Source organism: Corythoichthys intestinalis, chromosome 9 (genome assembly GCF_030265065.1).
Source record: "Corythoichthys intestinalis isolate RoL2023-P3 chromosome 9, ASM3026506v1, whole genome shotgun sequence".
Lineage (NCBI taxonomy): Eukaryota > Metazoa > Chordata > Actinopteri > Syngnathiformes > Syngnathidae > Corythoichthys > Corythoichthys intestinalis.
The window spans coordinates 15,750,454-15,769,258 of record NC_080403.1 but is presented as its reverse complement, the minus strand read 5'-3'; the positions used below and the strand labels follow the sequence as shown (position 1 = coordinate 15,769,258).

The 18,805-nt window shown below is 39.5% G+C and overlaps 1 protein-coding gene across 1 annotated transcript in view; it reads right to left on the bottom strand.

Moving 5' to 3' along the window:
- Nucleotides 1-14,353, bottom strand: part of rspo4 (R-spondin 4) — a 54,523-nt gene extending 40,170 nt beyond the window's left edge. Inside the window, exons 1-2 of the mRNA XM_057847091.1 lie at nt 14,222-14,353; nt 908-1,096 (exon numbers count right to left, since the gene is read on the bottom strand). Coding sequence (XP_057703074.1) covers nt 908-1,096; nt 14,222-14,294 — 262 coding nt within the window. The 5' untranslated portion in view covers nt 14,295-14,353. The remainder of the gene's footprint in view (nt 1-907; nt 1,097-14,221) is intronic.
- Nucleotides 14,354-18,805: the final 4,452 nt, after the last annotated feature.

Here is an 18,805-nt window from a genome sequence, read left to right as displayed (position 1 = left end):
TTGGAATATACAGGTACTCCCCGGGTTACGACATACTTGACTTTTGTGATTTTGACTTCACGACACCGGAATCCACAATTTTCTCTCCAGACGTTTACATTTTTTTTTTTTTTTTTTTTTTAAGTAGAGTAAACGGTACAGAGTTCCCATTGCAGTTCTTAATGTCAGGATCCCCTCCTCCGCCGGCAGTGTCGCCGCTGTCCTGCACTTCCTTTCGGCCGCTTCGTTGTTCTCACGCTACTGCTGCTGCCGCTGCTGATGCTCCCCTGACGCGGACTCCTCTTACGAGTCCCGAACCGGCTTTTTGAGTTCGGACGGTAGGCTCGCATTGAGAAAGGCGACCTGAACGGCCATGATATCCCCCGCCTCCTTACTCTTTTTACAGCGCCCGTTTCGCTCTGCAAGGCGACTACCTCGCGTGTAAAGCCCGAATAATCATTGAATATAACGGCAGTTAACACAACGTACCTCACAGTATCTTATTTTTTACTTTATTAATATTACGTATAATACATGTTTTTGGATAGTTATTTTGAGATTAGGGGGATATTTAGGGGTACTTAAAGGGCTAATTCAGATTTACGCAGAAATTCAGGTTACTTCGCCAGCGTAGGAACGGAACTTGTTCGTAACCCGGGGACTACCGGTATTTTTAGCAGACACATGGTACGATCAATCTGGCTTGCCAGGTCAGTGAGTCAAAGGATCAACAAGTGAATCTTACGAAACAGTTCACTCATTGGCCACCATTGACGGTGGTCGACATCCATTCCATTTTGATTCGGAGGGGTCAAATTAAACACCCTCCTAGTCAAAATGACTTAGACGTCTAGCGCTGTCAATGGCACTGAAACCTGAGCATATAGCAGGCACGTTATGGTGTGTGTCCTTCCACTCTAACACTTACTGATACAGCGATTCATGTCGCGTCCCCTGATTCCGTAGTAGCCTTTTGGACAGGCCTGCAGACAGGTCCCGTGTTGAGAGATGCCGTCTCGCTGCAGCAACAGGAAGAGGCGGTCAACGCAGCGTACGCAACCATTGGCTGCTGAGCACATGGCGCAATTTTGACAACCTTCCGACCAATCTCGCGCACCTGAGGGGACAAACAAATGTCTGTTCATATCATAGAAAAACACAGTATATTACCGTTGCAACTCGGAATTGTTTAAAAAAAAATTCACGCGACTCGGTCTTTCTTTAAATTTCATTGTTAGCGGTCAATTGCACCAAAAATTTTTTTTTTTCTTTTTTTTTTTTTTACAAAAAATAGCACATTTATTTCAAATGGTAAAACATAAAAAAATCTTATTTTCAAAATGCTACTTCTCTTGCAGTTTTTGTCCGATTTACCGAATTCACATACCAAACAATTCACAAAAACAATTTGCACAAAAGGTATCGACCAATCTTGGGGAAAAAAAAAACGCACAATCCCGCCAAAATTTGAGAAACTTTCCCATACTTTTTCAATGGCAAAATCCTAATGTCAAATTTTCAAATTCTGCTTGTCAGTTTTTTTTAATTCACCTGATTCACACATAAAAGTATTTACAATGAAGGCTCACAAAAGGTATTGGCCAGTTTTGGGGGAAAAAGTACAATTCTGAAAAAAACTTACACATACTTTCTCAACGGCCCTAATCAACGTTCACTCAAACGTGGAGGAGTATTAGGGCCAAACAAAGAAGGGGAAAAAAAAGACCATGGAAATAGTCATAATATTATGAGAAAAAAGTTGTAATACTATGAGATAAAGGTTGTAATATTACCAAATAAGTTCTAACTTTATGTAATATGATGCAAGCCTAATTTGACACAATGTTATTAGAATTTTGATTTTTTTTTTTTTTAATTTGGGATTTTTCCATTTCTATTTTTCAATTTGTACATATGTGTATATTTATGTATATATGTGTATATATATATTTATGTGTATATGTGTATATATACACAGTATATACACACAGTGGGGAGCAGAAGTATTTGCACCCCTTGAGATTTTGCAAGTTCATCCTCTTAGAAATTACGTAGAGGTCCGAAATTTCACTGTATACACACACAGTGAGAAGCAGAAGTATTTGCACCCTTTGAGATTTGGCAAGTTCATCCACTTAGAAAATAGGTAGAGGTGTGAACTATTTCAATCATAGATGCATTTACGCTTATAGAGTCATAATCTACGGTAAAAAAAGAAACTCACATTGTATAATTTTTCAATAATTCTTTTCAATAAAAAAATATTTTCCAGCTTTGTGGAGCTCGACAATTTTTTTCTCTGGTGTCCTTCGAAAGCTCTCTGGTCTTGCCCATGGTAGCAGTTGGATTATGACTAACTGTGGGGTGCACAGGTGACAATTATGAGCTCAAATGGGTGGTGGGTGGGTGGCTACTCATGGGGTAAAGGTGGACTTTTTTTAAGGTAGACTGAGAACTCTTTGAGTATCATAATTATTGCTTATTCTCATTAGCACAAATACTTATGAACCTCAGTAAATTACAAATAAGTTATTTAAAAAAAACAACCTAGAATGCGAGGTCTGGATTTAATTTTTTTTTTTTTAAAGATTGTCTCTATAAGTGGAAATGAATCTATGATAGACATTTCAGATCTCTACCTATTTTCTAAGTGGGTGAACTTGCAAAATCACAAGAGGTGCAAATACTTCTGTTCGTCACTGCATATACTGTATATATTTTTTTGTATTCCCCTAATGCTTTTTGATGATTTTTTTTTTTTTGTAAATTCAGGCATCAAGGGATTAAAACTTTCAAAATGTTAAAAAAAACTGGATGAAAAAAAGCATTTATTTAAAAATAATAATGTTGATTATAGTTAAGTTAATATTGCAACATTTTAATTTGAAAAAAAATTGTCTATCCATCTGTGGTGAGGGAACCTTTAATCCCGTCTGGTAATTTGCAGCAGGTGGGGGTGGGGGGGAGGGCACGTGTTTGTTTCTGCGGTTACGAGGCCGTGTTGTTGTTTTTACTCAACAGCGGTACAGTTGTGTTGCAATTGCAGAATTTGAAATCCAACATGTGTTTTCGATAAAATGGCCGGCATTAATCTTGAATCGTGGCGGCTTTTTTCACCCAATCTGTCACTCGTTCTCTGTACAAATGTCTTAAAAGCCAGATATTTTTCTACCATTCGCCTGCGCACGAATGCAGATTCACGACGTTAATTCATCGGCTGCCATTCACAGTGCTAGAATATGAATTTATGAATTTAAAAATATAACACTCGTGGTATTGGAGGCCACAATCAGAGCTTATTTTGAATTGCCAAAAACAAACAGTATGTCACCCAAAATTACCCAGAATCAACAGGAAGTGTCCCTTGAATGCCCAAAGATCAACAGTGACCAAAATGTCTCAAATCAGGAGGAAATGGTCTAGACATGCCCAAAAATCAGCAGAAAGTGACCCCAAAATGCCTCAATCAACAGTGAAGAAAATAAATAGGAAGTAACGCAGAAATAACTCAGAAACAAGATGTGACCTAAAATCAACAAAGTTATTCAAAAATGCCAAAATATCAAGAGGAAGTGAGTCAAAAATGCCTCATAATCAGCAGCGACCGAAAGAAAAAGTTACCCAGAATCATTACAAGTTAGCCAGAATAGACACATAAATACGAGTGGGGTTAGAATGAAGTGTGAGATGACAGATGAATTGGGGCGGTATCCGCAGTTTTTCTTAACCTTAACCAGTCTGTTGTGGTGAAGAAGGAGCTGAGCCGGAAGGCAAATCTCTCGATTTACCAGTCGATCTATGCTCCTGCCCTCACTTAAGGCAACAAATTTTGGGTAATGGCCGAAAGAACGAGATCGCAAATTTAAGTGGCTTCAAGTTTCCTTCGTAGCGTGGCCAGGCTCAGCCTTGGAGAAAGGGTGAGGAGCTCGGTCATCTTGGAAGTACTCTTGAGTAGAGCAGCTCCTCTTCCATGTTGAGAGAAGCCAGCTGAGGTGGTTCAGGCATCTGGTGAGGACCCTCTCGGACTCCTCTCTCGGGAGGTGCTTCAGGCATGTTGAACTAAAAGGATACCTTAAGGTCAAACCATGCACGCTGGACGGAATATATTTAGGGTGGCCTGGGAATGGCTGGGGATTCTCCCAGAAGAGCTGGTGGAAGTGACTGGAGAGAGGGCTATTTGGGCCTCTTTGCTGAGGCTGCTTTTCCCACTAACTGGATACTGATAAGTGGGAGATGGCGATAACAAATTAATTTACATTGGGAGTTACCTAGATATGAAGATGAATAAAGTTTTGGATTTCTTGCTTTTTCAGTGGCAGCCAAATAAGTTCAATACTTGTATAGGTTGGCAGACAAATTGACCCTTCCTTTCTCCTTCCTTCTGAAGAAAATCGTAACTACAAAGTGGCCCATGACAAAGATGAGTTTGTGAAAGAAACATCTATTCTCGTGCATCTAAATGATCTTTCGTCCATTGACTTGTTATTGAAAGTGTTATTGAAGTCTGTGTTTTGCATGACATCATTCCTTTGATAATTATGAATGGATTTCCAGTAAGCTGGCACGTCTTCAGGGGCATTCAAAGCAGGAACCTGTACAGCTCACAGGGCTGGCGCAACACTGCTCCCACTTAGAATTCACAACAAATGAGGTCTTTCATATTGCGGTTTTTATATGACAACAACTGTCAAGAGGAATTCGGTATGCCGACTGATAGAGAAAGTTAACGAGTAGAACTGTAGGACCACTGCAAAATTGTCAACATTTTCAATAGCAGCCCAGCCAATGAGTTAACAGAGGGGGGTAGTAACGCGTTACACTTACTGCGTTACATTTACTTGAGTAACTTTTTGAGAAAAATGTACTTCTGAGAGTAGTTTTACGAATCCATACTTTTTACTTTTACTTGAGTAGATTTGTGATGAAGAAACGCTACTCTTACTCTGCTACTTTGGGGTACACTAGTCGTACACTAGTCATTTTTCTTTATTCTACATATTAGATTTTCCTTTTTTTGCCAGAGATTCCAACAGTGGGTTTCACCAATGGCGTACCGCAAGCAACAGGTCACTTCCGCTCAGGGGTCGCGTTAACCGAATATTTTCCGTCGTTGACCGGTTTTTTAAAACGGTGACGGAAAAAACTCCAAGTCCATCCGTCATTTTGACAGGTTGCAATTCACACCCCAGACCACAGGATGGCGAGTGAGCATATTAATAAGTAGTGTTGCACCGATACCATTTTTTGGCCCCGATACCGATACCTGGCTGTGCAGTATCGGCCGATACCGATACCATACCGATACCACCCCGATTATATATATATATATATATATATTTTTTTTTTTTTCTTTTTTTTTTTTTTTTCCCAAAAGAGCTACATAATTGGATGTGAAATCATTGCTATCAAGGCTTTGTCAGGCTGTTGCTTACCTTTGCAAAATAGGAAAAAGTACACGAAACCCTAGTAGACAATAGTTGAATAAACCTTCCGCTGTCAAAGGCCAAAATAGTGCTAAATTTGTGAAATTAATAAAACATGTATAATACTAGCCCTACAGTAAGAAAGTAAAAATAAATTCATAATAATAAACTCTGAATGAACTGAATAAACTTTTTTAAACCTCTCAAAGTCCAAACAGTGCAACTTTTATGAAATTATTGTCACATTCTGCTGCTGATTAGATTGTGTTTTGTTGCTGGGCGTGGGGGCGTGGCACTTGAATCCAATTCAGGCTCATCAACGCAGCATTTAAGCACGGGTGATCTCAGAGAAGGCTGCCGAGATATTTGCCTTGCTGATCGCTATTTGACATCTAGCACAATAATCTCGCTACATTTGCTTGTTATGCCCCTGCATTGGGTTTTTCTGTTAGTGTGCTGCTCTCGTTTGTAACCGCTGCCTATCGTCTTAGTTTGTCCGTCGACCTGCTGTCACGCACTCCTTTTGTTATTTCTACTGTCCCGCGATCGCGTGTTATTTTTTGTTTGCAATCATTAAACCCTTTTATGTATCCCCCGATTGTTGTCTGCTTCGAGGTTCAACCTTGTTTCCGCATTTGCGGACGCTAATAATTATAAGTAATAATAATTGACCACAGCATCCCATCTCTCCTTTTTTTCGGGAGGTGGGAGTCCCTTATTTCTATTTCTGAAAGGTGGCAACAATACTTTGGAAACACTTCCCAAATTACTGCGGCATTTCTTTCAGTAAAAGACAATAAAAGTAAAGTAGACGAAGTGAACTGACCAGAGATTGTTGCTCCGGTCCAGCGGCCTTTTTCCTCTGGATAGCAGTCCTGCTCTTGCAGGCTCAAACTCGTTGTGTTCCCTCAGGTTTCGTCTTCAAATGTTTTATCAAGTTTGAGGTATTGAAACTGGCCGATTTGACTCCACATCTCCAAACTTTCAGGCCGCAAATCTTGCATGCAGCCATTGATTTTAATCGACGGGATTTCTATTTGGAAATATTTCCCGACTGCCGCGGCGCCGTCATATTTCCTGGTTTGTTTTTCGTCCATATGAAAAAGCCCCCTTTTGATTGGTCAGGAGTGGCCCGCTCTCATTGGTCTGGAGCAGGCCAATAGCGATAGCTGCTTGGTGTTCACGTGTCATCACACAACACATAGACAGAGTGTAGTGAGCGCCAGGAGGAGAAAAAGGCTGTGGTCAAATGTTATAATAATGGACCGGTAAATGGTATCGGCGCCGTCTTTGTTGGTACTCGCCAATACCGATACCACCATTTCGGGCCGGATGGGCGCCCCCTGCCGATACTAGTATTGGTATCGGTGCATCTTAATTAATAAGCTATTGTCTCTCTTGATGCATGACGTCGCTGGCCTTACTCGGAAAAATGTCCGAACTAGCATTCAGGTGTAGCAAACAACGAAACGTTAGGAAAGCATTGTCTAAGGCTACGTTCATTCTACAGGTCTTAATGCACGAATCCAATTTTTTCGTGTTTTTCCGACTCGAGTCAGGCATTAACTTGACGGTCTGAACGGGACAAGTGGCATAGAAGTGGACCATTTCAAATCTGATCTGGGTCATTTTTTTATGTGGTTCAAATCCGATCTGGGCCGCATTTTTCCAGACTGTCGCGGCGGTCTGTACCGTCCAGTGTCCCAAATCCGATTTCAGTTGTGCGTTATTAGCGCCTAGCTTGCAGTGAACACGGCTTTTGGGGAAGGGTGTTGTGCCGAAAAATAGCCGCCCCGCGTGAAATGTCCGCCCTGACGGGAACGCTTATTTATAACGCTTCATTGAGCGTTTATTTTATATATTTGTTTATTTATTTTATTATTGAGCACCCACACATCACTCGTACAGCTTTTTCTTGCCAATCGATGGACTTGGAAACGATTTTCTAGTACCGTGAATATATGTTGTATTATTTTACTCCGCTTGAACTAATAAATGTCATACCTGTGTGATTGTCATTGAGATATGGTCGTGAAAACCTGTAGACTAATACATTTCTGTTCAAAGATGGGTTATGTGGCCCAGTCCACAATTTGTTACTTAAATAAGGTACTAGTATTTTGTCTAATTTATTTATTTAAAACTGATTTTACAGTCCTAAATCCATTGCTGTAATGCGACCATGAAAACATTTGATGTTTTCACCTCAATAAAGCCATATAAATGAGCGTTCCCGTCAGGGGGGACATTTCACGTGGGGCGGCTATTTTTCGGCACAACACCGGGCTTGACAACAGTCATAAAAAAATAAAAATGGGTTGAGGATAAGCATGAGAATGATCGGTTTTCTCTCTGCTCTATGTGAGATATATTTCAACATTTCCTACACGGCCGAGAGTCGGGAGAGGGGTCTGGCTGCAGCCCGTCTCTGAGAGTCAGGGCAAACTGCCCGTATGTGTGTGTGACATGCACGGACAGTGCGTGCATGCTATCGATCCATATAAACTGTGAATATACGCATAAACGGAGATTATTTATGTCTGTTATTTGTGTCCTCCTTTTGAAAAGCAAAATATGATAGCCCTGGAATGACGGATGACTTGTCATTTGTTTTTATGCTTCTGCGCACCGGCGTGTGTCGGACTGCGAATTAGAGCGCATGCGTAATACTTGAATGGTCTCAATGGACAAAGGCAGTCTGAACGGGCACGCCAAAAAAACGGATATGACAAAAAAAATCAGATTTGTGCATTAAGACCTGTAGTATGAACGTAGCCTAATTGAATGAGCAGGGACAAACAGTTTGGAGTCAGAATTACGTGCGCTATTCTCAAACCTGAATGCACCCAGAGTCTTGGATGACAAATCAACAGAGCAGAGAGTAGACACAACATGGCTGGTAGTTTCTTCAATTTATTCAGAGTTGAGTAAGTAACGCACCACTTTTGACCAACACTGCTATTGAATATGTCATTATTATCATTTTTAAAATTTAAGTGACGGGTAAAAATAGATTATGACCGGATTTTTATGACCCTGTCAGTCAAAATGACAGACAACGAAAAAGTCTAGCGCAACCTCTGCTTCCGCTCATTAATATTCATGGCATTAGCTACTGTTGCTATGCAAGGACAAGCCACCTTTGTCCCTAATAGGAAATGAATGGAAATCGTGTACGAAGGAGATGTTTACAGCGCTAAACCTACCAATTCTCTCCGAAAATGATGAGCCTGGTGCCAAATTGACTGGCATAGATGTGGAAGAACATAAAAATGTTCAGTTAAAGAGATGGCTTTCGTGTCGAAGGCTGAAAAAGACGAAAAAAACGAGCCGACCTAAGCATAGCTTTAGCTTTTTTTTTTATCGACGCGACTGACAATGACATTCTCCGGTTTCAACAAGCTATCCTTTACCATCAGCCCTGTCTTTCTTATATATCCTCTGGTTGTCCTACGTCTCATACCGTTCTTGGGGGTAATTTAGTTAGCTTTGTGTAGCGGTCGTAAATGCTACTCATTGACAGCCAACGAACACTTTTAATTTTTTCATTTATAACACATCTTAATCCTATAATTTATTTACACTTCCCCCATAGTAAAGTTGTTTTTTTATATATATATAACAGAAACGGTAACAGTGGCAGTCAGATACAATTGTAATTTTTTTCAGGTCATTCATTGTCAGACAGAAGCAGTACGGCACAACGTTACGCTAAAAAAATAAAGTAAAAATATAAAAATGGCTTACCTCTTTGTCCTCTGAAAGACCATGCCAACCCAACATAATGTTTACTGCATATGAAACGTGAATGGATTCGCCGAGCTGGTGTTAAAGTCCGCGCAAGTTGATTCGGTTTTCACATTTTTTTCCTCCCGAGTTTTTGGTTTCCGGGAACGTATGAAAAAAAACATCCTTCATGGTTGTAATGTCTAGAGTCGTTTCTACAAGTTCCAAAAAAGCAATGCGTGATCGGCATGTTGGTTTTTGAAAGATTACCGGCGAAAAGTAGCACTTTTTACGTTGGGTCTATGCGAGGGCGGGTCGATAATGTCCCACTTCGGCTTTACTTCCGCTTTACGATGCGACGTCACGGTCTAAAAATAGCCTGCGTGCGGTACGCCATTAGATGTCACAACGATAATCACATGACTCCAGTACACTGATCAGACTCAAGCTTGCTCTACTGTGATCACGCCAGCCTGTTCAATCACATGGTGTCTTTACAGCACCGTAAAAAATTAGGTATTTGACATAAAGTGCTGCTGTCAACGTGAGTCGAAAGTGTGACTTTTAACCTCTCTTCCAGTTTTTATTTGGCACCGACTGACCACGAAAAACCGAAGATATGATCCTTTTATTTCCATAATAAGAAATGTTTACTCCACTAAAAGGGCATTCATGCTCTTTGGACATTTCCTTGTTGTTTCATCTCTGTATTGCTTTTTCTTGTTGTAATGCAATGATTTTTTATATAGTACAGTGTAGAGCTGATACGAATACTCGAGCAACTCGAGTAACTCCAGTTTAAAAACTGATCCGAGTAATTTTATTCACCTCGAGGAATCGTTTAATTTTGCCAGCTCTAAGCATCCAGTTTTGCCCGGACTACTTTTAATGCGGGACAATGCGCTGACGTCACGTGCGTAGAGGAAGAAGCAATAAAAAAATAAAATAAAACTTACCGCAGCCGACAGCCGCTTCAAACTACGCCGACGTTGCTAAAAACTACGCCCGCATGATGCCAGTTTGATAGCAGGTAGTGTCTGATGCGTCTCATAGATAACGCATGCATTTAGGACTAGATGCGAAATGACAAGACTCGGCCGCGTCTGGGCAGCGTTAGTAAACAGCCACCACCTTTAAGCAGTAGACTTCTCATCGCTAATAAATATAACGTTACTGTCACATGCTCACATAACGTTAGCCCTTCGGAGGGCTAGGTTTCTATTTATGACCACTGTCGATGCGTGGCTAACGTGTCTTACATACAGGCTTTATTTAATCTGTAAAAACACAGCGCTGTAGAGCGATGAGGGTGTAAAATTAAAACATAATAAAGCTAACTGTCAGTTTTAGCTCAGTAGTCATTGCTGAATAAATGTGCTCCAATACAGCAGGTATCATACATTTATTTTGAACACTGCAAAAACTCAATATCCTACCAGTACTTACAGTCAGTGTTGTTAATCTTACTGAAAAAAAGTAATTAATTATAGTTACAAATTACTTCTCCCAAAAAGTAATTGCGTTAGTAACTCAATTACCTGAATGTAAGAGTAATTAGTTACTTGGCAAAGTAATTGGTGATAATTACTTTTTTTTTTTCCCTCAAAAAAAAACAAAAACAAAACAAAACATTGGCCACACTATGTGAAGTTTTTTGTGAAGGTTTTTGGTACAATTGGCCCAAGCCCAATTCTTTACCCTAATTTACCCTTTACCCTGAATCAACTGTTAAAATTTGTTAAAATTGCTCCCATTATTGCATTAGTTCCCTTCTCTCTACTTTCGACATATGGAAATTTTAAAACTGTTTCATCATTTAAAGATAGATTCAAGTCAAGATTTTGCCGATTTAGAAGTATTTTAGATATAAAGTTACTTAGGTTCGCTAGGAAGGTTCTCTACAACAGAGCCGTCCTAAAAAGTCTACTGCTTTAAGATGGCGGCTGTCTACTAACTCATTTAGTGCCATGTCTGTCATTTTGCATCTAGTTATATCTATATACAGTACATGTGATATCTACCATGTCTACCATATCTACCATAACATGCGGGCGTAGTTTGTACTAGCTATCGGCTACAACATGTATTATTGGAGCTACCTAGCATCGCGTTTGCTCGGCGTCACAACTTTCTTGCCTCCTCCCTACTCCTGCTCTGCTCTGTCGTCTCGGTGAGTCCGTCTCCCTCAGACTTTTCGACCAATATAGTAACGCATAGTAACGCATGCCTTTCCGTCCTCAGTAACGGTAACGGCGTTGCCAAAATGAGAAAAGTAATTAATTAGATTACCCACTACTGAAAAAAATAACGCCGTTATATTGTAACGCCGTTATTAACAACACTGCTTACAGTTTAGACTTAAACTTAACTTAAAAATAGCTTGACACAAATTGAAACTAAATTGAAACACGTGGGAAAAACACGTAGCTTTCAAGTGATGTGTGTTATCAAGCGTAATTACATTTTTAGGTAAGAAATATGTTTTTAAATTCTTTTTTATTATAAGGTCTAGAAGTTTTTTGAGTGAAAGCAGTGAATTTTTTTTTCTAGTCAATCTTAGATGCAATTGTTGGCTGTTTTCAACAATGTACATCGAAAATAAAGACATTGATTGACTGAAAATGGTTCAATATTGGATTAAATGTCTTTTTTTCTCATGTATATGTATAATTGCGCTTTACAAAAAAAAAAAAAAAAAAAAAAAAGGTTTTATCCGATTACTCGATAGAATTTTCAGTCGATTACTCGATTACTAAAATATTCGATAGCTGCAGCCCTAGTACAGTGTAATAACAGTTCATATAGATAACTTTGTGCTGAGAAAAAATACAATTGTTAAAAAAAACAACAACAAAAAAAAACATCTTAAGCAGTTACTCACAATGTTACTCATTGAGTATTTTTTTCACTCCATACTTTTTACTTGTGCTAGAGTACATTTTTTGGATGACTACTTTTACTTGAATAATGTTATTTTGAAGTAACGCTACTTTTGAGGAAAGTTTTTGGCACGTAATAGCTAGTGTTACCCCCTTTGGCTGAAATAACTTCAGTGAGGCGCTTTTTGTAGCCATCTATTAGTCTTTGACATCGGTCTGAAGAAAGTTTGCCCCACTCCTCAACGCAAAATACTTTCAGCTGTGAGATGTTTGAGGGGTTTCTTGCATGTACAGCCCGTTTCAAGTCACCCCACAATATCTCAATGGGATTTTGTTTTGGGCTTTGATTCGGCCATTCTAGGACTCTCCATTTCTTCCTTTTCAACCAGTCCTCGGTGGATTTACTGGTATGTTTTGGGTCATTGTTATTTTGCAGGGGTCAGTTTTGATTCAGATTGATTGATTTTTGATACTTTAATTTTTTCACCGATGATCTTCAACATGTTCCTCAAGCACCCTCTGATACACAATAGAATTCATGGTCGATTCTATGATGGTGAGCTGGCCAGTTCCTGCTGTAGCTAACCATCCCCAAACTATGACACTTCCACCTCCATGCTTCACAGTTAGTATGAAGTACTTATCCTGGAATGTTGTATTGGGTTTATGCCAAAGAATGACAATAAATATTCTAAATCTGAATGAAGGTTAAACCTTTAAAGTCTCTTTCTGATTGTATTGGATTGTGGCATGCACTTTCAGATCAACAGTATAGCAAGAGCCTGCTGTAGGTCCCGTGATGACATTTTAGTTTTTTTTTGGTGCCTTCTTTTAGCATCTTGCGGTCTGCTCTCGGGGTGAACTTGCTTGGACGGCCAGACCTGGGCATGTTGGTAGTTGTTTTGAATGTCATCCACTTGTCGACTATTTTCCGGACAGTGGAATTGCTGATTATATATTCTTTTGAGATCTCTTGAATTCCCTTACCAGACTCATAAGCGTCTACAATCTTCTTTCAGAAGGCCTCAGACAGCTACTTTAATCTCACCATGGTGTTTTCACTCACTTTAACAGTCAGGGGCACACGAAAGTAAATGTGAGGTTTAAATAAGGCAAGCCTCCTTCAAAACACTGGGTAATGATGTTTTAATCATGTGCACCTGATGTGATACCCCTGTGTGTGATTTTAGCCATTTTAGGTGGGATTGAATGTGGCGGTGTCCTATTCAAAAATACATTTTACAGAAAGTTATACAAAAAAATCATTTTTTCCAGTTTTAATTATTTAGTTCTATTACTTGAATCCTGTTAATTTTTCACATTACGATATATATATATATATATATATATATATATATATATATATATATATATATATATATATATATATATATATATATATATGTATATATATATATATATATATATATATATATGTATATATATAATGTGTGTGTGTATACTGGACTGTCTCAGAAAATTAGAATACACAATATTCTAATTTTTTGAGACAGTCCTGTGTATATATACAGGACTGTCTCAGGAAATTAGAATACACAATATTCTAATTTCCTGAGACAGTCAGGAAATTAGAATATTGTGTATTCTAATTTCCTGAGACGTATTCTAATTTCCTGAGACAGTCCTGTATATATACACAGGACTGTCTCAAAAAATTAGAATATTGTGTATTCTAATTTCCTGAGACAGTCCAGTATATAAAATATACGTACAACTAGACTTTATTTTTCACATGACTGTATATATGTGTGTGTCTATATGTATAAAATATACATACAATTGAGAGGCCCCACTTGCATACCAAATGTGGCCTAAATGAGCTATAATGTCAGGTCCACATGTGATGTCGGAAATTTAGGAGATTACGCTATTATCTTAATTAACAATATTAGTCAATTGCTCGAGAAAGGTTAAAAAAATATTTGGGGGGGGATTGAGAAATTGTCGGACTACAGATACTGGCTTCTCCTCTACGCATTACTAAGATTGCTTGCGCTCTCAAATCTCAACCGTACACACCCACCCACACAAAACAAAAACAAAAAAAAATATTACCAAAGTGGCAAAGAAAAAATAGATGCTAAGAAAAACAGACACCTGATTACCTCTTGTGGCTTTCAACATGTTGTCTAAAATGATGTAAAGAAGATGTGGAAGTTGTTCCTTTGGAAATAGTACTCAAATGTTTCTCACCGTCTGTCTTGGTGCGGCTCTCGATCACGTCACAAAGCAAAGACATCGCAACGGCCACGATCGGCAGACGCATTTGTGCACGTCTCGTCTTCAGAGCCGGCCTGCCGACATCTGCGGGGAAAGTCCGGACCTGCCGACTGTCCTCTCCTGAGCGTGCGCGTGCTTTCTGACGACGGGGATCGAACTTGGGTCACTTTACTCTGACAGCTTTTTTCTTATCCGCCAGTTATCTTTAATCCCCGGCGTAAATGCTTCCATATTTGCTCCTCCCTACTCTTCGCCGCTGCTGGAATTGAGCCCGATCCCTCCCCAAGTGAGTTAATTGTTTGCTACCGGCGTGTCTAGGGATGGGGACGGACCATCCCCAAAGACGCTCATTCAATGGCGTGTAATCAACAAATACCACAAATATTTTCAGTTCAGTCCAAGAAAATCTTTGCAAGGAAGTCCTGTTTTCTTCAAAAAGCTCTTACATCTTTCATTGCCATTGACAGCCAAAGAATGAATAAAAATATAACATCTCGTCTTTTTTTCCCCACTGTATGTAAAAATGTAAATGGCAAGGCAAGGTAAATTAATTTGTATAGCACAATTCAACACAAGGCAATTCACAGGGCTTTACATCACATGAAGATTCACGAGCAGAGATAAAATGATTCATAAAAAACACATTAAATCAAAAGAAAGGTAAAACAAAGACATTGAAACAGGAAAATTATACATAAAATGAATAAAAAGCAAATAGCTTGAAATTTGAATTATACAGTAGGGCAAATGAGTATTTAGTCAACCACTAATTGTACAAGTTCTCCCACTTGAAAATATTAGAGAAGCCTGTAATTGTCAAGATGGCTAAACCTCAACCATGAGAGACAGAATGTGAACACCCCCCCCCTGAAAATCACATTGTTTTATTTTTAAAGGATTTGAGTTAGGGTTAGAGTGGAAAATTAGTATTTGGTCACCTACAAACAAGCAACATTTCTGACTGTCAAAGAGGTCTAACTTCTTCTAGCGAGGTCTAATGAGGCTCCACTCGTTACCTGTATTAATGGTACCTGTTTTAACTCATTATCGGTATAAAAGACACCTGTCCACAACCTGTCAGTCGCTCACACTCCAAACTCCACTATGGCCAATACCAAAGAGCTGTCAAAGGACACCAGAGACCAAATTGTAGACCTGCTCCAGGCTGGGAAGATTTAATCTGCAATACGTAAAACACTTGGTGTAAAGAAATCAACTGTGGGAGCAATTATTAGAAAATGGAAGACATACAAGACCACTAATAATCTCCCTCGATTTGGGGCTTCATGCAAGATCTCTCCCCGTGGCGTCAAAATGATAACAAGAACGGTGAGCAAAAATCCCAGAACAACACGGGGGGACGTAGTAAATGACCTACAGAGAGCTGGGACCACAGTAACAAAGGCTACTATTAGTAACACAATGCGCCGCCAGGGACTCAAATCCTGCACTGCCAGACACGTCCCCCTGCTGAAGCCAGTACACGTCCAGGCCCGTCTGCAGTTCGCTAGAGAGCATTTGGATGATCCAGAAGAGGACTGGTAGAATGCGGTCTAGTCAGATGAACCTAAAATAGACCTTTTTGGTAGAAACACAGGTTTTCGTGTTTGGAGGAGAAAGAATACTGAATTGCATCCGAAGAACACCATACCCACTGTGAAGCATGGGGGTGGAAACATCATGCTTTGGGGCTGTTTTTCTGCAAAGGGACTAGGACGACTGATCTGTGTAAAGGAAAGAATGAATAGGGCCATGAGAGATTTTGAGTGAAAATCTCCTTACATCAGCAAGGGCATTGAAGATGAGACGTGGCTGGGTCATTCAGCATGACAATGATCCCAAACACACAGCCAGGACAACAAAGGAGTGGCTTCGTAAGAAGCATTTCAAGGTCCTTGAGTGGCCTAGCCAGTCTCCTGATCTCAACCGCATAGAAAATCTGTGGAGGGAGTTGAAAGTCCGTGTTGCCCAACGACAGCCCCAGAACATCAATGCTCTAGAGGAGATCTGCATGGAAGACTGGGCCAAAATACCAGCAACAGTTTGTGAAAAGCTTGTGAAGAGTTACAGAAAAAGTTTGGCCTCCATTATTGCTAACAAAGGGTACATAACAAAGTATTGAGATGAACTTTTGGTATTGACCAAATATTTATTTTCCACCATGATTTTCAAATTAATTATTTAAAATCAAACAATGTGATTTTCTGGGGGGTTTTCCACATTCTGACTCTCATGGTTGAGGTTTACCCATGTTGACAATTACAGGCCTCGCTAATATTTTCAAGTGGGAGAACTTGCACAATTAGTGGTTGACTAAATACTTATTCACCCCACTGTATAGACAGTTATGGATGTGCTGTGATAAACAAAAGTGTTTTTAGCCCTGGTTTAAAGGCGCAAACAGTTTGAGCACAATTCAAACCTTAAGATAATTTCTTCTAGTGGTGAGGAGCATAACAACTAAATGCATCCTCACCCTGCTTGGTTCTCGTTTTTGGAACATACGGCAGACCGGTTCCATACGACCTTAGGGGTCTAGGTGCGTCATAGGGATCCAACAAATCATCAAATCAAATGAATGAGCTATCCTGTTTTTTCCTTTTAATGTAATTAAAAATGCATTTATGAAGAAAAATTGCAATTCTACAATTTATGTATCGAATATATTTTGTGGTTCTTCAGTTTTTCATGGTTTTTACATGTTTTTTTTTTGTTTATTGCAGTTTTCTAATTTTTGTGGTTTGTCATCCGAGGCATGGTTTTCAATGAGTTTTCCAGTGCAGCTTTCTGAATGTTTTTTTGTTGTTAAGAATAATGAATATGCGACTGTAATAATACAATCTACCATTGGCGTGGGGTGGCTACTTGGGCTGAAGGCCTGGATGTTAAAAGCCCCGGATCTCGTGAGCCACACTCTTGCTTTTGAGCTGGTCTGAGTATAATTTGCAGTCCTGGAATTCACCAGAGTAGCAGAATGCAAAGGAAAGCCTGCCTGTCCAGAAAAAGTGTTTGCCCCTCGTTGCTGAAAGCGTCTACAAGCGCATCCGCGGCAAGTTGTAAACAGACAGGCTACTTACTGTATATTATATACTATACTATATTAATGGATACTAGCTTTTTGAAGAACCGAGCTGCAGGAGCAGCAGCAACTGGTGTTTAAGGTCTGTGACGCTTTGACTTTCTTTGCTAGCTGGCTATCAGGTTGTCAAGTGCCAACTATTCCGTATTAGCCGGGACGTCCCATATTTGAGCCAAAAAAGACGCGTCCCGGATGGGACGTTGTTTGTTTAACGTGCACAAGTAAAGTGAAGTTGCATAAGGTGTTTAGCTGCCCATCTGCACAGACAGAGAATTTGTGTGAGTGCGCACACGTGCCTGGGCGGCTGATTGTGTCCCGTATCTGAATCTCCTGGAGTTAACAAGCCTGTTAATGTCCTTCAATAACAGAAACCCAACTGCACTGAAAATGAAAGAATGGTAAATAGACACGGCATCGGGCTTTTAATAGCACTAATACAAAAAGCCTGTACCACATGTAACTTGTGTGTGTGTGGGGTGGTGTGTGTGTGCAATGTATAGTTTTTAAAATATAGGTCATCTGCCTTGAAACGCCACAAAGAAGTGAGGGACCCGCTCCATATGAAACTTGTCATTAATGTTTTTAACTGACTCATAACAGATGTATTTATTAGGGGTGTGGATCTCCAGTACTGTGGCGATTAGATATGCATCTCGATGCCCTACCAGCGATATGATATAATTTGCGATACACTGAATCCCTGCCCGATACGATACTTACGATTAATCAATGTTTTCGATTAGGGATGTCCCGATCCAGGTTTTTGCACTTCTGATCCGATACCGATATTGTTTTGCACTTCCGATCCGATACCGATACTGGCCGATACCGATACCGGCCTATATCAGCATGTATTAAAGTTTAAAGTTATTTAGCCTCCTTACTTAGTTGTCAGACTCATGTAGAAAAGGGTTTTAGTACTCTTGATAACATCTAGCCAGCTGAATTAGATGAGTTTGAATAACACACAATGGTTGGTAACAAGAAACTAACCTGTTTATTCAGTGACAAACACAAAACATTCTAAATAACAAACAGAAATGGCACAGCCAGTCAGTAAAACATGCAAATAATATTGTAAACTGTCAGTGGAAAATCCCATAAACTTCTCAAGCTATTAGATGCTTTAAATGTTTCGCGCATTAGTTACAAAAATTGTATAAAAAGCCTCTCAGGTTTAAATAAACGACTATGTCAGTTAACATTTTAAAACAGTAAATAAAATACTCACGTCCCCATTCTGTATCAGCAGCTTTAAACTACATTCAATTAATTTAATTTTGCGAATCAACTGTTAAAGTTGTTAAAATTGCTCCCGTTATTCCATAATTTCCCTTCTGTCTACTTTTGACGTGAAAGTTTTAAAACTGTTTTGAAGGTGGATTCAAGTCAAGATTTTGCCGATTTAGGAGTATTTTAGATAAAAACTTAATTAAGTTCGCTTGGAAGGTTCACTACATCAGCCTACAAGGGAAGTC